Source organism: Protopterus annectens, chromosome 11.part0, assembly GCF_019279795.1.
Source record: "Protopterus annectens isolate FY-2018-M chromosome 11.part0, PAN1.0, whole genome shotgun sequence".
Taxonomy (NCBI): domain Eukaryota; kingdom Metazoa; phylum Chordata; order Ceratodontiformes; family Protopteridae; genus Protopterus; species Protopterus annectens.
Genome location: NC_056745.1, coordinates 834,837,887 through 834,858,375, shown reverse-complemented (window position 1 = coordinate 834,858,375; position 20,489 = coordinate 834,837,887). Strand labels below are relative to the sequence as shown.

General features: G+C 36.9%; 1 protein-coding gene across 1 annotated transcript in view; it reads right to left on the bottom strand.

Annotated features, from left to right (window-relative positions):
- Window positions 1–20,489, bottom strand: part of LOC122815001 (oxysterol-binding protein-related protein 8-like) — a 170,377-nt gene that overhangs the window by 88,010 nt on the left and 61,878 nt on the right. The window contains exons 6-8 of the mRNA XM_044087256.1: window positions 14,068–14,149; window positions 6,697–6,795; window positions 6,115–6,211 (exon numbers count right to left, since the gene is read on the bottom strand). Of these exons, the coding sequence (XP_043943191.1) occupies window positions 6,115–6,211; window positions 6,697–6,795; window positions 14,068–14,149 (278 nt within the window). The remainder of the gene's footprint in view (window positions 1–6,114; window positions 6,212–6,696; window positions 6,796–14,067; window positions 14,150–20,489) is intronic.

Sequence of the window (20,489 nt, the reverse complement as noted above, 5' to 3'; positions counted from 1 at the left end):
TATCTGTTTTCTATGTAACTAGTCTGAACTACTCTGTTATTGTTACATTTCTGACTTTTTTTGTGAAATGCTTTGTATTTCAATAAATACAGTATCGGTGTGCCAACAGTATATCTCCAAATAAAGTTATGAAACTACCATCGAGCAGCACACATCACCATACCTCCAAAACGAATCAGGACATATGTCAACAGATTCCTGGTCAAATCCAGTAATAATTAGGGACAATCATGTACATTTTTTCAAATAATAGTACTATTAACTTCAGACATTGACAGAATAAATGGATTTGAATTAATATACATTTTCTGAAGTAAAAATTTTTTATAAACTCTAATTATTGTCATTATTTGTTAAGCGTAATTTACCACCTTTACCCAAAGATATTCAGGTTTAGGTGGCATTAAGATGGGCAGAGATAAAATATGAGTCAAAATCAGGGACATCCCTGAAATTCAGGGCCAGTTAAGAGGTATACAAAGCACCATGAGTGCCCAACTTAAATCTGGCATCTTTTTGTGCTTGGTTTAAGTATCCTGTGTCATCTTCAAAAATTTATAGGATAACTTATAAGAATGAAAACAAAGGTGACAGCTAAGGTAAAAGGGAGACAGACAGACAGATAAACAGGCAAAGATCTAGTAATCCTACCTGGCTTTACTAGACAGCAATTGAGAAATAGATCCATCATCTGGGCTAACAGCACTTTTCTTTAGTCATTAGGCTAACCTTTATTGATTCACTCATTTATATCCACTCACTGGTAATCCTGGGCTAACATTGGAGTTCGTTTGTTCAATCAAAGCTTACTAGTCAGGTATAACATAAAGCAGGTGGTAAAGTATATAGCAACACATAAAGTAATCACACTAGATGTGTAGGGTTTAGTTACAAGCCGAACAGTATTAATAAAATGAGTACCACACGGGCACCATACAGAGCCTTGGTCAACTGTATAATTTAAATTGACACAGAAAGGTAGGGACAGCAATGCTTAGAGAGCACCGGTGTGTCTGAGCGAGCTGCACTCTAACAAACCTTGTCCACTTCTCTTTAACATTTTCATTAATGTCCTCTATACCTCATCTAGACAAGCATCATTTGTACAGTATGCTGATGATCCAACGCTAATGTGCTCATCTGACACTGGCGCATCTTCTTGAAATCACACAAGAAGGCCGCACCTCTGTTGAAACCTGGATTCACAATGCCCAATTACTACTTAACCCCCTACCCAAAAAAAAACAAAAAAAAACAAAACCACTCCTATTCCTCCCCAAAGCACACCTGAAGGACAAATCTAGCTTCATAATCTTCTTACTTAACAACACAGAGATTGAAACTATATCCTATACAAAACTGCTTGGTGTGACAATTGATAACGACCTCAGATATGAACTCCACATTCAAAATAATATAAAAGAACTCAACATGCTTTATCGACAAAAAAGTTCTTACTAACTCTGCTAAAACCACCGTAGCAACCACTTACCTCCTTCCTTCACTCTTATATAGTGCCCCTATCCTTCCCAATTTGCAGGTATCTGTTAAAACTGAACTTCAGATATGCTACAACAAAGTTACTAAATTTGCTGCTAGTAAACAATACTGTACACATCAATGTAAGGCCCTTAAAAATTTGAACTGGCTCAAACTACCCCACTATCTGAACTTTGTACAACTAGCTACTGCCCACAACATCATTTATAAGCCACATGCCTGTCTCATACTAAGCTCTATTCTTCTGTCCTATTATCCAAATAAACTCCTTTGTTCTAATGATAAAGAACTTCTCACCATCTACAAACCTAAAAAAGCAGTTATCAGTAGCCTTTACTGCTACTCTGTTGCCAAAACTAGAATTGTAACTTACCATCTTTCCTTCATGAATCTTCTGAAAGGCCACCTATCAGACTCATAGCTCTGCTCATGCTATACCCCTAGATAAACATAAATCTTGTCTACTTTTTTACTTTCTTCCACCCGTCTGTACATATTTGTTAGCTACCTCCACTTCTTCATCTTTACCTGGCTAGTAACTCTTACCATGACGTCTTTAATCAGGCTAAACATTCCAGAACAAAATGTACCATATGAAATGCAGCTTCATTAGCATTTAAACCTATACACCATATGTATGGCCTCACTTCCTTTTTAATTTATCATAATTTTTTTAATTTATCATACTTATTTACAGTCTCATATACATTTTCAAGCCTTCTCTTATGTAGCATAAACTATTTTTTTACCATGGATTTCCACCACCACAGTATTTTAACTTATCTGCACTCTTATCCCCTGTTGACTCTCAGTCATGCTCCCACCCCATGCCTCCACCCCCTCATGGTGTCTACCTCCATCAGCGACAAGACCCAGGTATATCCCTTTACAGGTAGGGGCTACAATGCAGGTATACATGGCATCTAAGATGTCTAGTCTGAGAAAAAGTCCCATGTCTATCCTCACAGGGCAAGGGCCTGTTCCGTATCGGAAGGCTGCAATCTTCATCCCTGTGGCCAAGAATGGAGCACCTGGCAGTGATCAACATACTGCAGCTGGGTCTTTTAATTACTGAGGCAGGTGAGTGAAATCCCTATGGTCCACAGTCATGTATGCTACATGATCAGGGCTGGAAATGCAAACTGACTCTTGCTAGGGCCATCCATGATGCCATGTGTGACATCCTCAGACACCCTGTGCATCCCCTTGTCAAATACCTTGATGGTTCTCCAGTCTTCACTGGAGAATCAAACAGTGGAAGCATTCCAGGCATGTGTCCTCCAACCATCATCTTGATAAGAGGCAACCAGATTATGCATTTTCACTCCTCTCCCATCTCTCACCCTAACAAGTATTTAAGCCACCAGTGAAACCTGGGTCCTCTAAGCTGCAGTTAGAGCTTTATTTTCCTATGCAATAGAGAAACACACTCCTCTTAAATTAACCTTAACTTTTTGCTCAGCATGTTATACCATACTTTACGGGTCTGCTATTACATGGGTTTCTCAGTACAGTTGTAGTACACTGATTTGGCAGAGTCTGCACTGATTACTTTTAAGATCTCATATTACTTACATAATTATGCCCTGATCTATCTTCTTCATAACACAGGTCAACCTTAACTTATCCCAGGCAAGTTAATTTGGTTGGTTATCAGAGGCTGTACCTTTAAAATCTACTAATATTTTTGGGTGAGGATGTCCCCCAGGCCTTCAGTTTTCTTTTAGTCATGTTTTCTTTTAATTTGCCCTCTGTATTATTGTAACTGCTGACTATTTATTATTGCATTAATGTTTAAAGTACTTAAATAAATCTGGCTTTTGAATTTTTGTTTATTTTGTCTACATATTCAAAAAGATTTTTGTAAACGCAACTTTCAGTAGTGCTGTCCATTTATCTGTTTAATTTCTTCATTTGTCTTCTGTGTCTAGAATATTTAAGATGACAGGCCATCTGATGTTCCTTTATAGGTTCATAGTTAAGTACTAGGCTAACTACCCTTTTGGTCAATTTTAAACCGAGCCAGTTTCTATTTTTGTGCTCAAATTAACCTATCCCATTTGGCTAGAGATTGGCGTTACCCATCCTATGGTTGATAATTATATATTACCCCCAGTGAGAATAACTGGGGTAATACCATAGATAATATTAGGGGACCTATGCATGGGATAAAGCACTTAGGAGCTGCCTGTGTCCATCAGTAGGACAGGAGGAAGTCCTGGGGTCAATTTTCTGTTTCCCATTCATAGATCCCAGTTGTGTTTGAATATAGACAGGGACAAACTTTGTTTTATGTGGAGAGGGAGTCTGTTCCAGAGCAGCCGTATCCTCTGCTAGATATACCTGTCCCTCCAAACTGTTCTGTTGATGATGCAGAAGAGGTATAGATCCCTAGACTGAGTATTTATGATGCCAACTGATTTACTGATGTGAAGTAAATCCATCAGTATTAGGACAGAGATACTTTGTACCCAAGACGCAGGTCACCTCTTAGTAGTCCGTAGGATTCCAAGTATAGCGATAGATCTTTGAGTAAGCCTATGTAGGACATGTTATTCAGGCTTGTATCCTTTTAGTTAAAGATCTCTGTGGGCATTTCAGTTGTTGCATTTGTCTGGACAGATACATTCCAAAAGGGGCATTACATTCAATGACTGCCCTAACGCTGGCTGAGTAGAGTGGTACTATGGCTTCCCTAGATCTAGACACAATCCCTTTGTCTAAAAGCTGTGTAATGTTTAGGACTTTCTTCCAACAATGGACACATGTTGGTCAAAAGTTAGGTCACTGTCCACATAAGTTCCAAAATTTTGAATAACTGAGTCAACTCTTAGGGACATATTGTCATGTGTTGTAGTTGATTTATACAATAATGCAGTTTTTGGAAATTAATTTCAGTCTATGATTTTGGCACCAGTTAGGTACTTTAGTAACACCTCCTGTTGTGCCATGGCCTTTCTTGAAGACACAAATTAAGAAGCCTCTCTCTTTGCAGACTATCACAGTTTGCAGACCCTGCTCTTAAATCAGTTCTGACTGTGACCAGTTCTATCTGCTCATCTCCATGAGACTTTAAAGTCTATGTCATACACAAATGTCAAAACTTTCTCAAATGCATCTTTTCATCTTCCTCATAAATAACAAAGAGCCTTGGTTCAGCTGCTTGAATAACCACTTCTGCTTCAGTCTGAAGACTTTCCCATGATGTTTGTATTCTTTATTATAACTCCAACCTGTAAGTCAGTAGTATTGTTTCTGTCACACAAGCATTTATGTCTTTCCTGATCTCTAGCTATTGTTTATTTTAATATGTATTGATTTCTATGTGTCAGTAATAAAGCTAAAATAAGTTGTCTATTTTTTAACTTTCTGCCCAGTAAGAAGTGAGCTGGAGCTAAACTGGATCTATGCAGCGGTAACATTAAAAGATTCTAAACTTACAGCATGACAATCCTCATAGCTTTTGCTACTGCGCTTTCTCATTAGAATCTTTAGTGTTTGGACAATTCTCTTCAATTGCCCATTAAACTGAAGATAATGTGGATTAGGTATTAGGTGGTTTGAGTCCCACTTATCTACAGCTCTAGTGAAATCCTGACTTTTATACTGTAGGCTAGTACTTATGACAAGGTATTCTCCCTCTCAAGAATACCTTATGGAACACATTAATCACACATTTGTATTTGTATCTGTCAGTCTATTTCAGGGAACTCCGAAACATAATCTGCTCATATGAGAAACCTTTGAAGTGGAACAAATCAAAACTCACATAATTCCAGTGACAAAAATGCTCTTTGCTATGAGGATGACCATGGAGTACATCAGTCAACATCTCTTCTTCTGGATTGTTATTATGGTCTGAACAGGATGGCACAGTTCTGTGCTATTTGGTGTACCTGAGTTGGACATATTGCTAATATACTATATTTCTTCTAGTCACGCTGTTATTTACAGATCTCATTCCTGTAGCCTGCCAGCTATCTAGCTTCTCATTTGAGTGTGAACTGTTATTTTTCAGCTTTGTACATTAAGGCCCCGAATACAACTTATTTCTTCACTCAAGGAAAATCAGACTGAACTTTATTTATGAATTTTGCTCAGTCCGGCTTTAACTGTAATGTATTTCAGCAGCTGTATTCTTCTGCCAGTGGTGGTACATCCATGAAATTCCTTTGCTTTCCTCTGCCAAAATTAACTGCAGAAATATCAACATAATCGCCAGCTCTTCTATCAGTTCTTCATATTTCTCAGTCAAATTTACAACTCGTATCAGGCAGACTAATCAAAAGAACTAAATATTCACTACTAACACAATCAGGCAAACTGCAATGTATCAAAGGCAAATGCCATCGATATTAACCTGGACTTAATAAGAAAGCAATAGAAACAAAGGTGATCAAAAACAGGGGTGAGACTGCAATGCATATGGCATTCATCAGCAGTACCACAAGCATAGCATTGATCAAAAACAGGGGTGAGACTGCAATGCATATGGCATTCATCAGTAGTACCACAAGCATAGCATTCTACTCAATCCATCTCACACCCTTTACTAGTATTCTAGAAAATGATAAGTAGATCTGCAGCTTTTTCTTACAAAAAAAGGATGCTTACCATGAAATCTTAATTTGATATGGAAGCTGCCACTGAGACAAAAGCCATCTTTTCTGTTACTCACAAAGAAAGCAGAAACATCGGGGTGATGAGATACCTGTGAAAGCAAAAGAACAGGATTCTTTTTGAAATGACAGCTCCATATGTTTTGACACTTATGAAATGTTTTGAGATATGATATAAATAACTACTTAATCAGTTACACATACCAAGCTGTTGACCTATAACAGTGCTAGATAATGTTACAAAAAGGATCTCCCACTGCTAGTCCGAATGGGCAAAATCTCAGATGCAGTTGGTGTTCAAAGGATTAATGTAACATGCTCAGCCTTTTGTTTAGAAACAATGTGTGTGTACTGTGAAATTACACACTGACTAGTCATATAAAAACAATGAGTGTGAAATGAACACAAGGCAGCCTTACAAGGAGATCACAAAATTAACAACTCACACAATCTTGATAATACAACCAGACTTTCCAACTGCACATCAGACTTAACATTTTATATTGTCCTTGACATAGTTTTGTTAAATTCAGTCAGGTGTTGCATTCAAAAGTGTGCATCTGAACCTTGCTCATACCTGTTCTGCTATATAGAAAGTCTTGCTTTTGGTTTCTGGATGGATCCACATACATCGGAAAGTTTCACCAAGTACTGGATTATACGGTTTTCTCAAACTCTGTAAAAAATATATAAAAACTTTGCTAAGTTTGTAAACAAGCTAAATCTACAGTGGATATAAAAAGTGTACACACCTCTGTTAAAATGGCAGGTTTTTGTGATATAAAAAAATTAGACCATAATAAATCATTTCAAAACTTTTCACACCTTTAATGTGACCTATAACCGGTACAGTTCAATTGAAAAACAAAGAAATCTGTTAGGGGGAAAAATATAAAAAAATAAAAAAATGTACAATAAGCTGGTTGCATAAGTGTGCACACATTTAAATGAATACTTTGTTGAAGCACCTTTTGATTTAATTACAGTATTCAGTCTTCTTTGGTACACACCTGCCATCAATTAAAGAGACTCTGATTAACCCCAAATAAAGATACAAGCACCACGATGCTCAATAAAAACTCCATTTATTAGCAGCGCAACACAATGAGTGTGAAAGCTTATTGAGAATCATGGTGCTTGTGTCACTATTTGTGTTTAATTTGGACTTTTTTAAGTGACACTTGCTTTATCTGAGAGGTAAAACCCTATTTATCTTGTTTTAACCCCAAATAAAGTTCAGCTGTCCAAGTAAGATTTTCCTGACATTTACTCAGTTACTTGCTACAGCAAAAGCTATGGTTTGCAGAGAGCTTAGTCAGGAGAAGGGTACAAAAAATTTCCACAGCATTGGATATACCATGGAACACAGTGAAGACAGTCATCAAAAAGTGGAGAAAATATAGGACAACAGTGACATTGCAAAGAACTGGACGTCCCTCCAAAACTGATGAAAAGACAAGATGAAAACTGGTCAGGGAGGCTGACAAAAGACCTACAGCACACTGAAGAAGCTGCAGGAATTTCTGGCAAGTACTGGTTGTGTACTACATGTGACAACAATCTCCCATATTCTCCATATGTCTGGACTATGGGGTAGGGTTGCAAGACGGAAGCCTTTTCTTACACAAAAAAAATCCAGGCCTGGCTAAAATTTGCAAAACAATACATCAAGTCTCCCAAAAGCATGTGGGAAAATGTGTTACGGCCTGATGAGACCAAGGTTGAACTTTTTGGCCACAATTCCAAAAGGTAGGTTTGGTGCAAAAACAACACTTTGCATCACCAAAAGAACACCATCCCCATGGTGAAGCATGGTGGTGGCAGTATCATGCTTTGGGCTTGCTTTTATTCAGCTGGAACGGGTGCTTTATTCAAGCTGAAGGGAATTATGGACAGTTACAAATACCAGTCACTTTTGACCCCAAACCTTTAGGTATTTGCTAGAAAGCTGAAGATGAAGAAGAATTTCACCTTTCAACATGACAATGACCCCAAACATACATCCAAATTAACAAAAAGATGGCTTCACCAGAAGAAAATTAAAGTTTTGGAATAGCCCAAACAGAGTCCAGACCTAAATCCAATAGAAAATCTGTGGGGTGACCTGAAGAGGGCTGTGCACAAGAGATGCCCTCGCAATCTGATAGATTTGAACCGCTTTTGGAAGGAAGAGTAGGCAAATATTGCCAAGACAAGATGTGCCATGCTGATAGACTCTACCCAAGAAGACTGAATGCTGTAATTAAATCAAAAGGTGCTTTCAACAAAGTGTTAGTTTAAGGGTGTGCGCACTTATGCAACCAGCTGATTGTACGTTTTTTATTTTTTATATTTTTCCCCCTAACAGATTTGTTTGTTTTTCAATTGAATTGTACAGGTTTATAAGTCACATTAAAGATGGAAAAAGTTTTGAAATATTTATTGTGGTCTCATTTTTTTATATCACAAAAATCTGGAATTTTAACAGGGGTGTGTACACTTTTTATATCCACTGTATTATATTATTGCACTTTTAATACTATCTACCTCCTGTGTTCCAGAAAAGCAAGACTTTTGCACCTGCAGTTCTGGAATCTTGTAAAGGCTTATAATCCCTGAGAGTTCTAAGGAATCCCCAAGCATGGATAAGTGAATGTATAACCCAATGCTATATGCTACAAAATACCCACAGCTTCACAGACTCTGGGACCTGGCTGCAACAAGACCCATGGAAGTATAAAAAGACTTCTCCAACAACAATCACTTAGAATCCCCTCTCAGAAATCATGTGCATGCTCCTGACAAACACTGGATGTAGGTTATGTCAAATGATAAGTTACGAATCTATATTAAACTCATAAGCTCTTCTGAAAATGGTAGTCACTGCTATATGCAATAAATATGAAGTTTGGTTCCATATATCCTTTAGAAACCACTATGCTAGTCTAATATAAAGCCTGGCCATCAGAATTGGATCATGTTTGAATGGGGCACTAAGCAGGGGAATGAACCAGGTCCCCCCCCACCGCAACCATTCTGGTGTCCTATTACTTGTGTCTCTTCCTCCAGTTACCATAAACACTGTTCAAAACTGTCAGCATGTAGACTATTTTTTTCTTTATTTTTGAAATGAAGGCATAGACATGGATTTGATTTAAAAATTTTAGTTTAAATATATTTTGCTGACCAGGTTAGACCCACTCAGCTAGTAGCATCTTTTCAGGGGAGACCCTTGTTGCTATTTATACTACTAGGTGAAATCTGGGCAGGGAATTGGGGAACTTCCCCTTACTTTTTTCAATAGCTCAGGTGGATGTAAAAGATCTCAAAGAACCTACCATTAATGCAGACAGACAGGCCTCAGTTAAACTTCTCATCCAAAGGACAATACACTCAGGAGTGCGACTCCCCTTCCTAAAGTGCACTGCAGTACCACCAATCTATCTACATAGTGTGGGAGCAGTACCCACATCCAAGTATGCTACGTGTTGTGCAACAAACACTGTTTTCAAATTCTACAGCATAAATACTGAAGAGAATTTGCTAAACAAAGAGTTGCTCATTAAAACCAGACTTAGCATTTGCAACAGTAAACTGCTCTTCCTTTGAAGCTCATATTCCTTGAAAATGCACTGAAGCTCACATTTCTTGAAAATGCACATAAACTCACATTCCGTGAAAATGCACTGAAACCCACATTCCTTGAAAATGCAACTACCCATGACGTCTTGAAGACCTTTTTCCATAAGGCAATGAAATAAATGAACCAATAAAAGGCAAAATTACCCATTTCAGAACATTTCAATCAACTGTGATGACCAAGCAATCTGCTAGTTGGTGTAGAGGATTAAGGCTCTTGTCACTTGTAGCTAAGATGCAGGAATTCAGCCTGAGTAAGCTAGTAAACTTAACTTGCCATCCCTAACTTGGGGATCACACACACACACACACACACACACACACACACACACACACACACACACACACACACACACACACACACATATACCCATAAACTCACTAGCAAAGCACAAGTACCTGAACACTCCTCTCTGTCTGCATTCTAGCAAAGCTCCAAACACAGAGATAGTTCATCAAATGCTAGTTTGAGAATTCAAATCCCTTGCATGCGTTACACATGCACAGATCATACATATGAGTGCAGTCATGCATGCACATACTATAATCACAAGTGTCACTTAAAGAGGAATTGTAATATATTTTTTTAATTACTTACTTAATTAAAATTAAATGTTGTGATAGCCAGCACCCCCTCCCCCCTGCCAGAGGGCCTCTAGGCAGCTGCCTAGAACACCTACTGCTGGATCCAGCTCTGCTGGCAATCACAGCACATCAAGATACAAGGCAAGAACTCCATGTTCCTGAGATACTGTCTTATTGTTATAACCCATAGAACCAATATTTCATAAATGCAAACATTTTGCTGTGGTTGGAACACTGTAGTCCTAGCAGAATTCAGGACTAATCCCCAGATATGGCTGCTTTGAAATAGTATTGCAAAGCATGCTTCCCAAAATTATTTTTAGACATTTCTTAGTGTTGTAAATGCTGATTAAGTTGTGTAAGATACATGGTCATGTTCTGTAATGTAATGTAATATACGAGGTCATGTTCTGGTACAGGAAACACTTGAATGTGATGGCCTGGGTTAGAATGCAGAGACTGTTCAAATAAACTTCTTTAGATTTAAGAAGTCTATAGGCAGTTTACTTTTGTTCTTCTTCCTTAGGACCACAAATCTTTAAGGAGTCATTGTATCCTTATGATCCTACCTGGCAGTTCAGATCACATGGTTAGGGGCTGCTGCCTGTTTGAGAGGCCTGAGCTGAGACCTCTGGCCAGGTCTCCTTTGTTGCATTACTGAGCACCTTTGCAATCAGCTAACTTCCCTGATTCATGCATATCAAAGGGAGCCCTCCTTTAGGAGGTCCATTCACTATCACCTTTTTAGGAGAATTTACAGTGTTCACGGAAGGGGCACTACTGTCCCTTTCTGGATTTTACATTGTTAAAATTAGAAGTTTTAGTTAACTTAAATTAGCATTCTAAAACTGTCTGTTATGCTTATTATTAGAATGAACACAGCAATCTATTTTACTTTATGTATTTGTTTTTATACACAAAGGCTTGGTTTAGTCATTTGAATAGAATAAAGCATTATATTTGCATGTTTGGGAACATGACAACCCCTATACTGCCTTTCATTAACAGTTTTATGGAAAGTTTCAAGGCTATTGAGATGGTATACATAACCGGCCCTGGGACATGCTTTGAAGAAAACTGTAGTGCACAATTCTGGAACCGATATGTAGAACCCAGCACTCAATGACTTGCTGCAAGACTTTGAAGCAGTGTAAATATATTTTCCTTAAAAACGTGTAACCAGATATAGAGAAAAACAGTGAAATTCAAAATCATCCAGACCTGATTCCTTTGGAGCATTTTGCACTTTGGTCTCCTTTCTGACTTTTGTTGTTAGGTACCATACTGCCTACTACAGGAATGGAATTTAGAAGATGGAAAATTCCTAGCATACTGTGGGAAAATGGTGAGAAACATCTGCTTAACAACAGACATTGTTTTTCCATTCTTTTCCATGTCAGTGAGGGCCTCAGCTGTTAGCTGTACAGACAGCAAGTATAAATTAAAAGTGGGGTATCTAAAGTATCTGCAGTAATAGCCACAGTGAGGGAAAGCTTACAAATCTAATGGCCTTCAAGAAGATGAAATACCATAATCTCTTATTGATATTTTCAGCTTCCCATATGTGTGTGTGTGTGTGTGTGTGTGTGTGTGTGTGTGTGTGTGTGTCTATCGATGCGTACACATACAGGATAAATAGTGATCAGTGATGAATCTTACATCCTGATCAAATACACTGCTTGCAAACTGCTGAATCCTGATTCATCAAAAATAAATAAATAAATAATAAAACTATAAAAAAAATAGATGACAGCTGTTTCTGTGGTGATGGGAGGGGAGTGAAGCCCATGTGCAACAAACATACCACCACATCATATTTAAATATACCAGTTTTGAGATTCTACAATGGTGGGGAAAAAGCAAATCTCTTTACTCCTCTCTTACCTGCTTTTGAGAGCTAGCACTATAAAAACAAGAACAATCCAAATAGAAACAACATAAGCAAACCATGTTTACTCAAGGAAGGCAAGCTCCTGCTGTACCCCCTTCACTCCCACATCTCTCAATAAACTAATTGTGAGATCAAAAGAGAAAACTACTTTACCTCACTGTTACACTGTCTCAGAATATCAAAATACAAAGTCATTGAAAGAGAGAATTTGATAAAGCATGCCCAATAAATCACCACTGTGCACTCTAAGCAGTGAGCTTTCAGGGTGCTGTATGCAAATGCAGTACTCTATGGGGATGGGTCTACGTAAAGAATTTACTCAATATTCTGCCAGTTACATTACTTGCACAGTCACAAGACACTTGAACCACACCATTGCATGGCAGGGTAAGATTCCAATCACAGCCATAACTTGGGTGGGGCAAAGGGGGTGGCTTCCCAAAGTGCAATCTACTGGGGATGATATTAGCAGGGATCGATGGTGAGCAATTGCAGTAATGGCGCTGGTATATGAAGCCACGAAGATACTGCTATTGATTTTGTGTGTGTGTGTGTGTGTGTGTGTGTGTGTGTGTGTGTGTGTGTGTGTGTGCGCGCGCGCGCCCGTGTGCATGTGTGCACATGTGCATTCCCATGAAATAATGAAAATAATTATTTGTTCATTTAGTAATTATTTGTTCATTTGTATGTCACTTAAAGTGAACTGGTCACAAAAATATTTTCAACACTATCCGAGTCACAAGGTTGGAGGTAAAAAATTGACAGAATACAGAAAGTCACTAAAGTAAGCATACAGAAAACTGACCATATGAAAGATGCCTCAGTACTGCTATTAACTCTGACAGACAGCCAACTAAAGCCATGCATAGCTGCAGTACGTTTGCTATTACTAAACTCCTGCTAGGCAGTTATATACAAATTATAAATAAAAAATAAAAAATAAACCTGACTGGCATTCAGTGTGATCCCTTTTTTTACTGGTCTTTACTACTTCAGTAAATCACACAATGGTAAATTTCATGAACATTAATGAAAACTCGGTGCATGTGTTATTTAATCAGTGCTGTATCCTAGCTCCTGTGTACTGATCAAATAGGAGCTGTTCTCATGTCAGTTACTATGCCACTCCCTAGTCTAAACTCTGAAACTATTTGAATTGGCTTAATCATCACTTTCTAGGCAAGCATCTACTAACAAAATGGGTGCATACTTAACACCCTAAAACTTTGTTTTATAATGTCTAGTATTCTGTTTCTTAGTTTAACATAGATCAAATGTTTAATCTAAGCTATATATCTGAGACTGCTGGCATGGTGCTTATCTTTGTAGCTTTACCTCAAAACCTGCAGACTCATTAATTGAAACAAAGAATGTTACTCAGTGGATATGTGCACCTGCAAATGTTCTAGTTAGACTAGTGAGGGATGACTAATTCTGAAGTTCTGTAAACTCTCATTGAATTAGTTCTACCTCTTAAAGTGCTGTATACACGTATGACAGAATAATAAAAGGGGTATAGTCATACCTGTCAACAGCAGTGATTCACTCTAAGCACTCTGAAGTTGTCCTCAAATTCATCCTTATTCCAAAAAGATTTCCTGATATTTTTAATAAAGTTAGTGCTATTTACTGGCATGCAAATAATTTTATCACAGAACTAAGATTCACAGAAGTTCATTATCAGTAACAATACCGAGTCAAGACTTGTAGGCATATTACTTACTTGAATAAGACAAGTTTTCCTCTTTCTGGCCATCTGCTATAACTTTTGAAAATCACTGCCAAGTTCTAATACACATAGCCTTGAGAGTTCAGGCTACAGAAGCCCTATGATAAAGAATTTCACACACTTACCTGATTCCTTAGATAGAACCCAGAAAGATACCACCTTACCACCATTTTGATGCGATAGTATGGATTCTGTTCCAGTGCAGCCCTGGGAATCAGAGTTTACAAAAAACATTGTTAAACATCAGTGATACCTCACAAAAATAATTTATTAGGAACAAATATCACTATGTAAAGAATGAAATGGACATCTCGGAGAAAACAAGAGAGAAAAGGTAAACATTTGTCCTCTTATTGACATTAATACACAACTGCAAATTTTAACAAGGGTACAAACAACATTGTAAAGAATCCCTAGCATGGTGCACCACTAAATGGTTCTGATGGTAAAAATATGTGACAATGAAGCTCGCATTTCAGCCTTGGGTCAAAACTGGCCTAAGAAAGACAAAATATTTATAAGAAAGTTTCAGTCCTTTTTTTCTGAGTCTGTTTGCTGAGATTTGAAGAACAGTTTATGTCTGCACATTGCCAGGACTTTTAGTGCACCTCATTGCCTCATACAGCTTTCCATCTAATCATCTAAAGTGGCTATATGACATGCCATTTGCTAGCAGACCTTTTTTTATTTTTATTTTTTTTTTTTTTTTATTTTTTTTTTTTTGAGAGGTGTACTCCATTTTAGAGAACTCAGGGAAACGTACAAAATGGAGTAGGAAATTAGATTAGAAACTTATAGCATTTAAACACTCTCAATTTTCCTCTTTCTGGGTGACAAGGGGTTTCATTTTAGGCTGCCCCAAAATTCCCCCACACAACTAATAATTTCAGAAAAGAACACATATCCTTTGAAGAGGAGACTAAAGACTGCAAGGAAGTGGGTGGGGAGTGACCCTTTTTGCCCATAAGAAGGTCTTCGTTTTTGGACACTTATAAAGGGCTTCTTTTTCTTTTCCTTTTGCTATCATCTACCTTTAGCAGCACTGGTTACTGCCGCAGTGTGGACTTATGAAGAACATCTATTTAAATCTACATACAAATAACGATTTGCAATATATGCAACCTAAGTCATGTGTTCAGATTGCATGTATTTATTATTTAAGCTTGCTGTAATAAATCTATACTTACAAATGATAACTTTGAACATTTACAAAAATTATAAGAATAACACCTTTGTTCTTATCAATAATAAAGGCAATTTAGAGAAATAGGTAAGTGTTTTGTTGGTCTAATTTGATCTAATTTTCATATTTAATAGTGGCTGCATTCAAGAACGCTGAACATGGATGAGCAATCTATTTCCATCAATTCTTAGTAATTGTCTTTTGTGTCACTTTCAAAAGGCATTAGAGGAGTAGTAACTGTCCTTTTAACTATACATAGTGGTATTACAATATTACACAAAACCTATATTTAGTTAATTGGAGGCTATCAGACAACAATGCTTGTGTAAATTATTGAGATTGTGTCAAGAACATCTTTTAAGGTGCTCATACCTCTCAACCTCTCAGTGCAAGAAATCTGGACAAAGCCAGAAAGAATGGGGGGACAAAGGCCCAAAAATAGGGACAGAATTTAAATAGTGCCCCTTAAGCTTAAAAAGTTACTAGAATAACAGGTTTTGCATCATTATGAATTTTCTGAAGGATATAAAGTCTGAAACTATGTCTGTCATTATTTAGTATTATTTACTGACTTCAATTTTCAGTGATTTGCCAGAAAACCACAACTTTTATGAGGAACAGACCAAAATATGAGGCAAAAATCTGGACATTCTGCGAAACTCTGTACAGTTGAGAGGTATGATGGTGCTGTAGTCATAAAAACTTGATACAAGTCAGCTTTTATTTCCATATCACACCTCCAACAGAATGTTTTATCTTTTTTTATCTGTACGAAGATTCTCCAATACAAAGATGAAGTTCTATTTTTAGCTGATATTAAAACCTTGTTTATTGATGTTTCCTATGTTTGGAAAATGCATTTTATTTAGGTAACCTAAGATGAAATTTACAAAATTGATTTGTATGATAATATGGCTTTGTATAACTGGGAAAAACTGACAGTGTTGATATTTTACTTAGTATGGATTTTACGAATCCCAACATTCTAACTCATTCATATTCTGTATTTATGAAGATGCAAATCACCTAATACTCTACACTGGTAATCAATCATCTAATTCTACATTGAATGTGTTTAGTAAAAGGTCTACTGAAATACATGCAGATCCTTTAAAGCAATTAAACAAATTTGTGCATTCCATTTTCATTAAATATTAGCATTTTTATTGAATTAGATCTTTCTATAAACCCTGTTATACGCGAAAAAGGGAAAAAAATCCACTTTTTTCAAAGAATGGTGTTTATGTATATAACATATTTAACATTCCTTAGCATTTCATTTATACAGCTAAGCATAACTAGACTGTATAAGTGCATGTGAATGTAATTGTTTAATATCCATGATGTTTCATTACATTACTTAAAACATGATTTGGTATATAAAAAGTTTCTTGAATTTTATTTTTAGAGTGCTCTTTAACCTTGTTGCTTTATTACATTTCTGGTATAACTCGCAGGCAAGTTCAAGCCATAAACTAAATAACGACCGAGTGTGGCAATCTTTAAGCCCAATCTGTCTACCACACCGCCATTAATTAACAAAGCTGAGGGATGACATATGCCTGAGTCAGAAAAATGGTTAAAACATTATTTTTTTACGTGAAGATTATTAAAAAGTACATAATATAACATGCACACAGGTATTCAAAAATAAAACTATAGTATATAATTAAATAATTAAGTGACTGTCAGTTTTTCAGCTGGTAAGAATACAAGAGAATGCATGTCAGTAATGGCATTTATCTGGGGTGCCCTGCTATGTATGTCATTACTTTAATATGCAGGCGACAAGCATTAGTCTTCCCATTGAAAAAGAAAACAGCTTTGGAAATCAAGCCAAATCAATGCATCTCAGAAGGTGGATAAGTCCGAGCGTCATGATTTATTGTTCCAACAAACCTCCCTAAGGGTGATCTGGAGTGTTCATCGCACAATGAAAACTCTATCAAAAGCAAAGTGAGAGAACAGCGATAGCAGTAAAAAAGAAAAAGGAGATTTAATCTCAGTGGGAAAGACTCTAGAACACTTGTTTGAATGGCCTTGGTTATGCCACATTTTGAATACTGTGAGTTTAGTAGGCCATGTAAGAAAAAAATAACAGTAGGCTGCTGGAAGGAATATAGAGGAAAGCCAAAAGAAGGGTGTATAGATGGAGATGGAAAACTATTACCAGATGCTATAGGCACTACAGCTTTAAATACAGATCAGAAAAGACAAGGAAAAGAGCCGACAAAGGCAATGCAAGGTTTTTGTGAGGAAGATATGAAACTAATACCATCAACAGAAAGAATAAATGGGGGAGAAGCATATCAAAAGAAAGTGTGGACCAGATAATTTCTGGCTCTTTTAAAGACTTATTTAATGCAATGCAAACATTCTCTGAAGCTTCTAACAAAGTTCATTATTTATTACCCTAAGGTGAAAGCAGGGTAAAATACACCCTAAACAATGTGAAATAGGGTTTTATACACACACACCGCACAATATATATATATATATATATATATATATATATATATATATATATATATATATATATATATATATATATATATATATTCATAGGTTAGCACTAGACTAACTGCCCTTGCAAGCCTAGCTTATTATATATATATATATATATATATATATATATATATATATATATATATATATATATATATTATATATATATATAGAGAGAGAGAGAGAGATGTGTGTGTGTGTGTGTGTGTGTGTGTGTGTGCGTGTGTGTGTGTGTGTGTGTGTGTGTGTGTGTGTGTGTGTGTGTGTGTGTTTGCATGTGTTCATGTGTGTTTTTGTATGCATATAAATACACATAGGTTTATAGTTTCATAGTTTTATAATAGGCTAAAAATTATAGGGCCTTTTTAAGCATAGCCATACATCTCAAATGTATCAGGCAAGTTTAGGAACCCAAAGATTACACCAAGGGGCATATGTAGGCTAGAGCTTGGTTGGTCAAGCATTTACAGGCTGCTTCTGTCTATTGGGACATAGGTGCCAAACCATGGATGGGTCCAGATTACTCTTGATCTGCATTAGGGAAGAAGTGATAGTCTCTAAGACAACATGTCCTGTTTATGTCACAAGCCAGGTAATTCTGATTCTATTCATTTTGCAGAGATACAGAAGGTTCATCAAAGAAGGATCCAATGATGACTTGTATGCCAGGCAGAGATAGCTCCTCAACAGATTGTAGAAGATTGTGGCAATCCTTTTTCTGAGGAACATCTGTAGATGTTCCAATTGTTGTTTTATGCGTTTGGTCAGGTACATATCAAATTAGGCATTGCACTTAATGATTGGTCTGATGAGGTCCAAATACTGTGAAACAATGACTTCTTTGAAACCAGATGCCATTCCCCTGCTTACAAGCTGTGCAACATGGTTTGCTATCATTTTTCTGATTGCACTTCATGCAATTCACATTAGTGCAAAACTACTTATTTGGTAGAATCAGAAAAACGAATGCCAAAATGTAGAAATTTACAACAGCAAATGCAATACAGCATTCGCTGTTGTGAATTTCTACATTTTGATGCAGATCACACTATAGTGGGTTACGGGAAATGTATCCTTTCCCTCACTATAGTTCAATCCCGGAGTTTATATATTTAAGTAGCAGGGGGTATGGGGCATACAACCCCCCACATGGGGGGTGCAGGGGGCTTGCCTCCTTACAAACACGTTCTTTACTGTGCAACGCATAGTAATGCTGTTCATGGAAGTGTGGTGAATGCTCAAATTATGTCGAATTCGAACATTTACCACTTCTGAGTTTAAGATTTTTGTTGTTCGCTGTGGTGAATTTTTGTTTTTACGTTTCATAGAAATTATAATTTGCCTACAGTGAAATCAGCAAAACAATAGTAAACCGTGCAACATAGTATGATTTCCTTAATACCATAGACATATGATGGCCAATGGTCATAACATGTAGCCATTTACTTTTCTATGTTCTGAGCTGTTCTCCAAATTATTCTGCCTCCTGAACCAGCAACATTTTTTTTGTGAAACAGAATTTTGCAATGCATGACATTTTTAAACTTCGATTTGCTACACACTTATTAACAGTAAACAAAGAATACTTTATTATTTTTTTTTTGTGGTTTTAGTGCTTCATTTTTGATTTTTTATACAGATGTATAAGCCCCTGAGGAAATGTTTTGCATTTTGGTATTCTACCTATGACGTCATACTAAGTATATTTACATTTTGGTATTCTATCTATGAGGTCATACTGAGTATACTTTCACACCATGGTTATAAAATTAATAAAAATGCTCATGGGAGCAAAATGAAGTTGCTCTATCATGGGAATATGGAGAACACTGCCCTCTCAGTTGTCGCTGCCTTTTCTCTCAGATTATGGGGTTAAATTCTACATACATTTAATAAAGAGGTGTATGCATATGCTTGAGACATGGGAGATGTAATGATCTCAGGAATCCAACTCAGATAAAATGACTGCATATTTAAAGCAGGGTTTCAAATCTGCAGGTGTTATCTCTTCTTTTGGTTTAATAGATCTTTTTGTTACAGGTGGTGACTGACAGTGAAATAAACCAAAAGTCTGGTGTCTGAAATACTAGATGACTAAAAACTTGTCTAGTTGAAGACAGAACTTCAAGCTGAAATTAAGCATGGAAAAAGATGTCTTTAGACTCTTTGGCAAACCAATAAATATTAAGAAATTGTGATGCTTTAATCACAGAAACAGCGATGGATATGTATGTGGAAGAAAAACATTTTGAAATGTCTTGACAATTGAAGGTTCCAAACAGGTCATGAATAAATGAACTTGAAAGTCAACTTGTTCCGGCATTAAATCTCTAAAGGAACTAATCTAAGTAATTCAACATTTAAAATATAACAGGCACAGGAACAAAATGCAGCAGAGGTGTCATAACATAATCAAAGGCATAAGAAAAGGGATGCCTACAACTTAGTCTGCAAATTTTAAACACAGCAGAACAAATTCAAAGCATTCCCATTAACAGAGAGAGACCAAGCATCACATTTTGCTGGTGTGCTCGCATGTGTGTTTGTGTATCTGTGTGTGTGTGTGTGTGTGTGTGTGTGTGTGTGTGTGTGTGTGTGTGTGTGTATTTGTATGTATGTATGTATGTATGTACGTGTTTATGTGGGATCCATACAGATCCCCGATGGCACTTTCTGCCGAAGCAGAAATCACCGAACATACTTAACCAAAAGTGCTGTTCACCAAAGCAGCACTTTTGGATATGTATGCTCATTGTGCCGGTCGCACTATGGTGAGATTAAGGGAAAATTCCCTTTTCCCCACTGTAGTGCGACCTTGGAGTGAGAATATAAAAGTAGGGGGGTGGGGGGTGCAGGGGG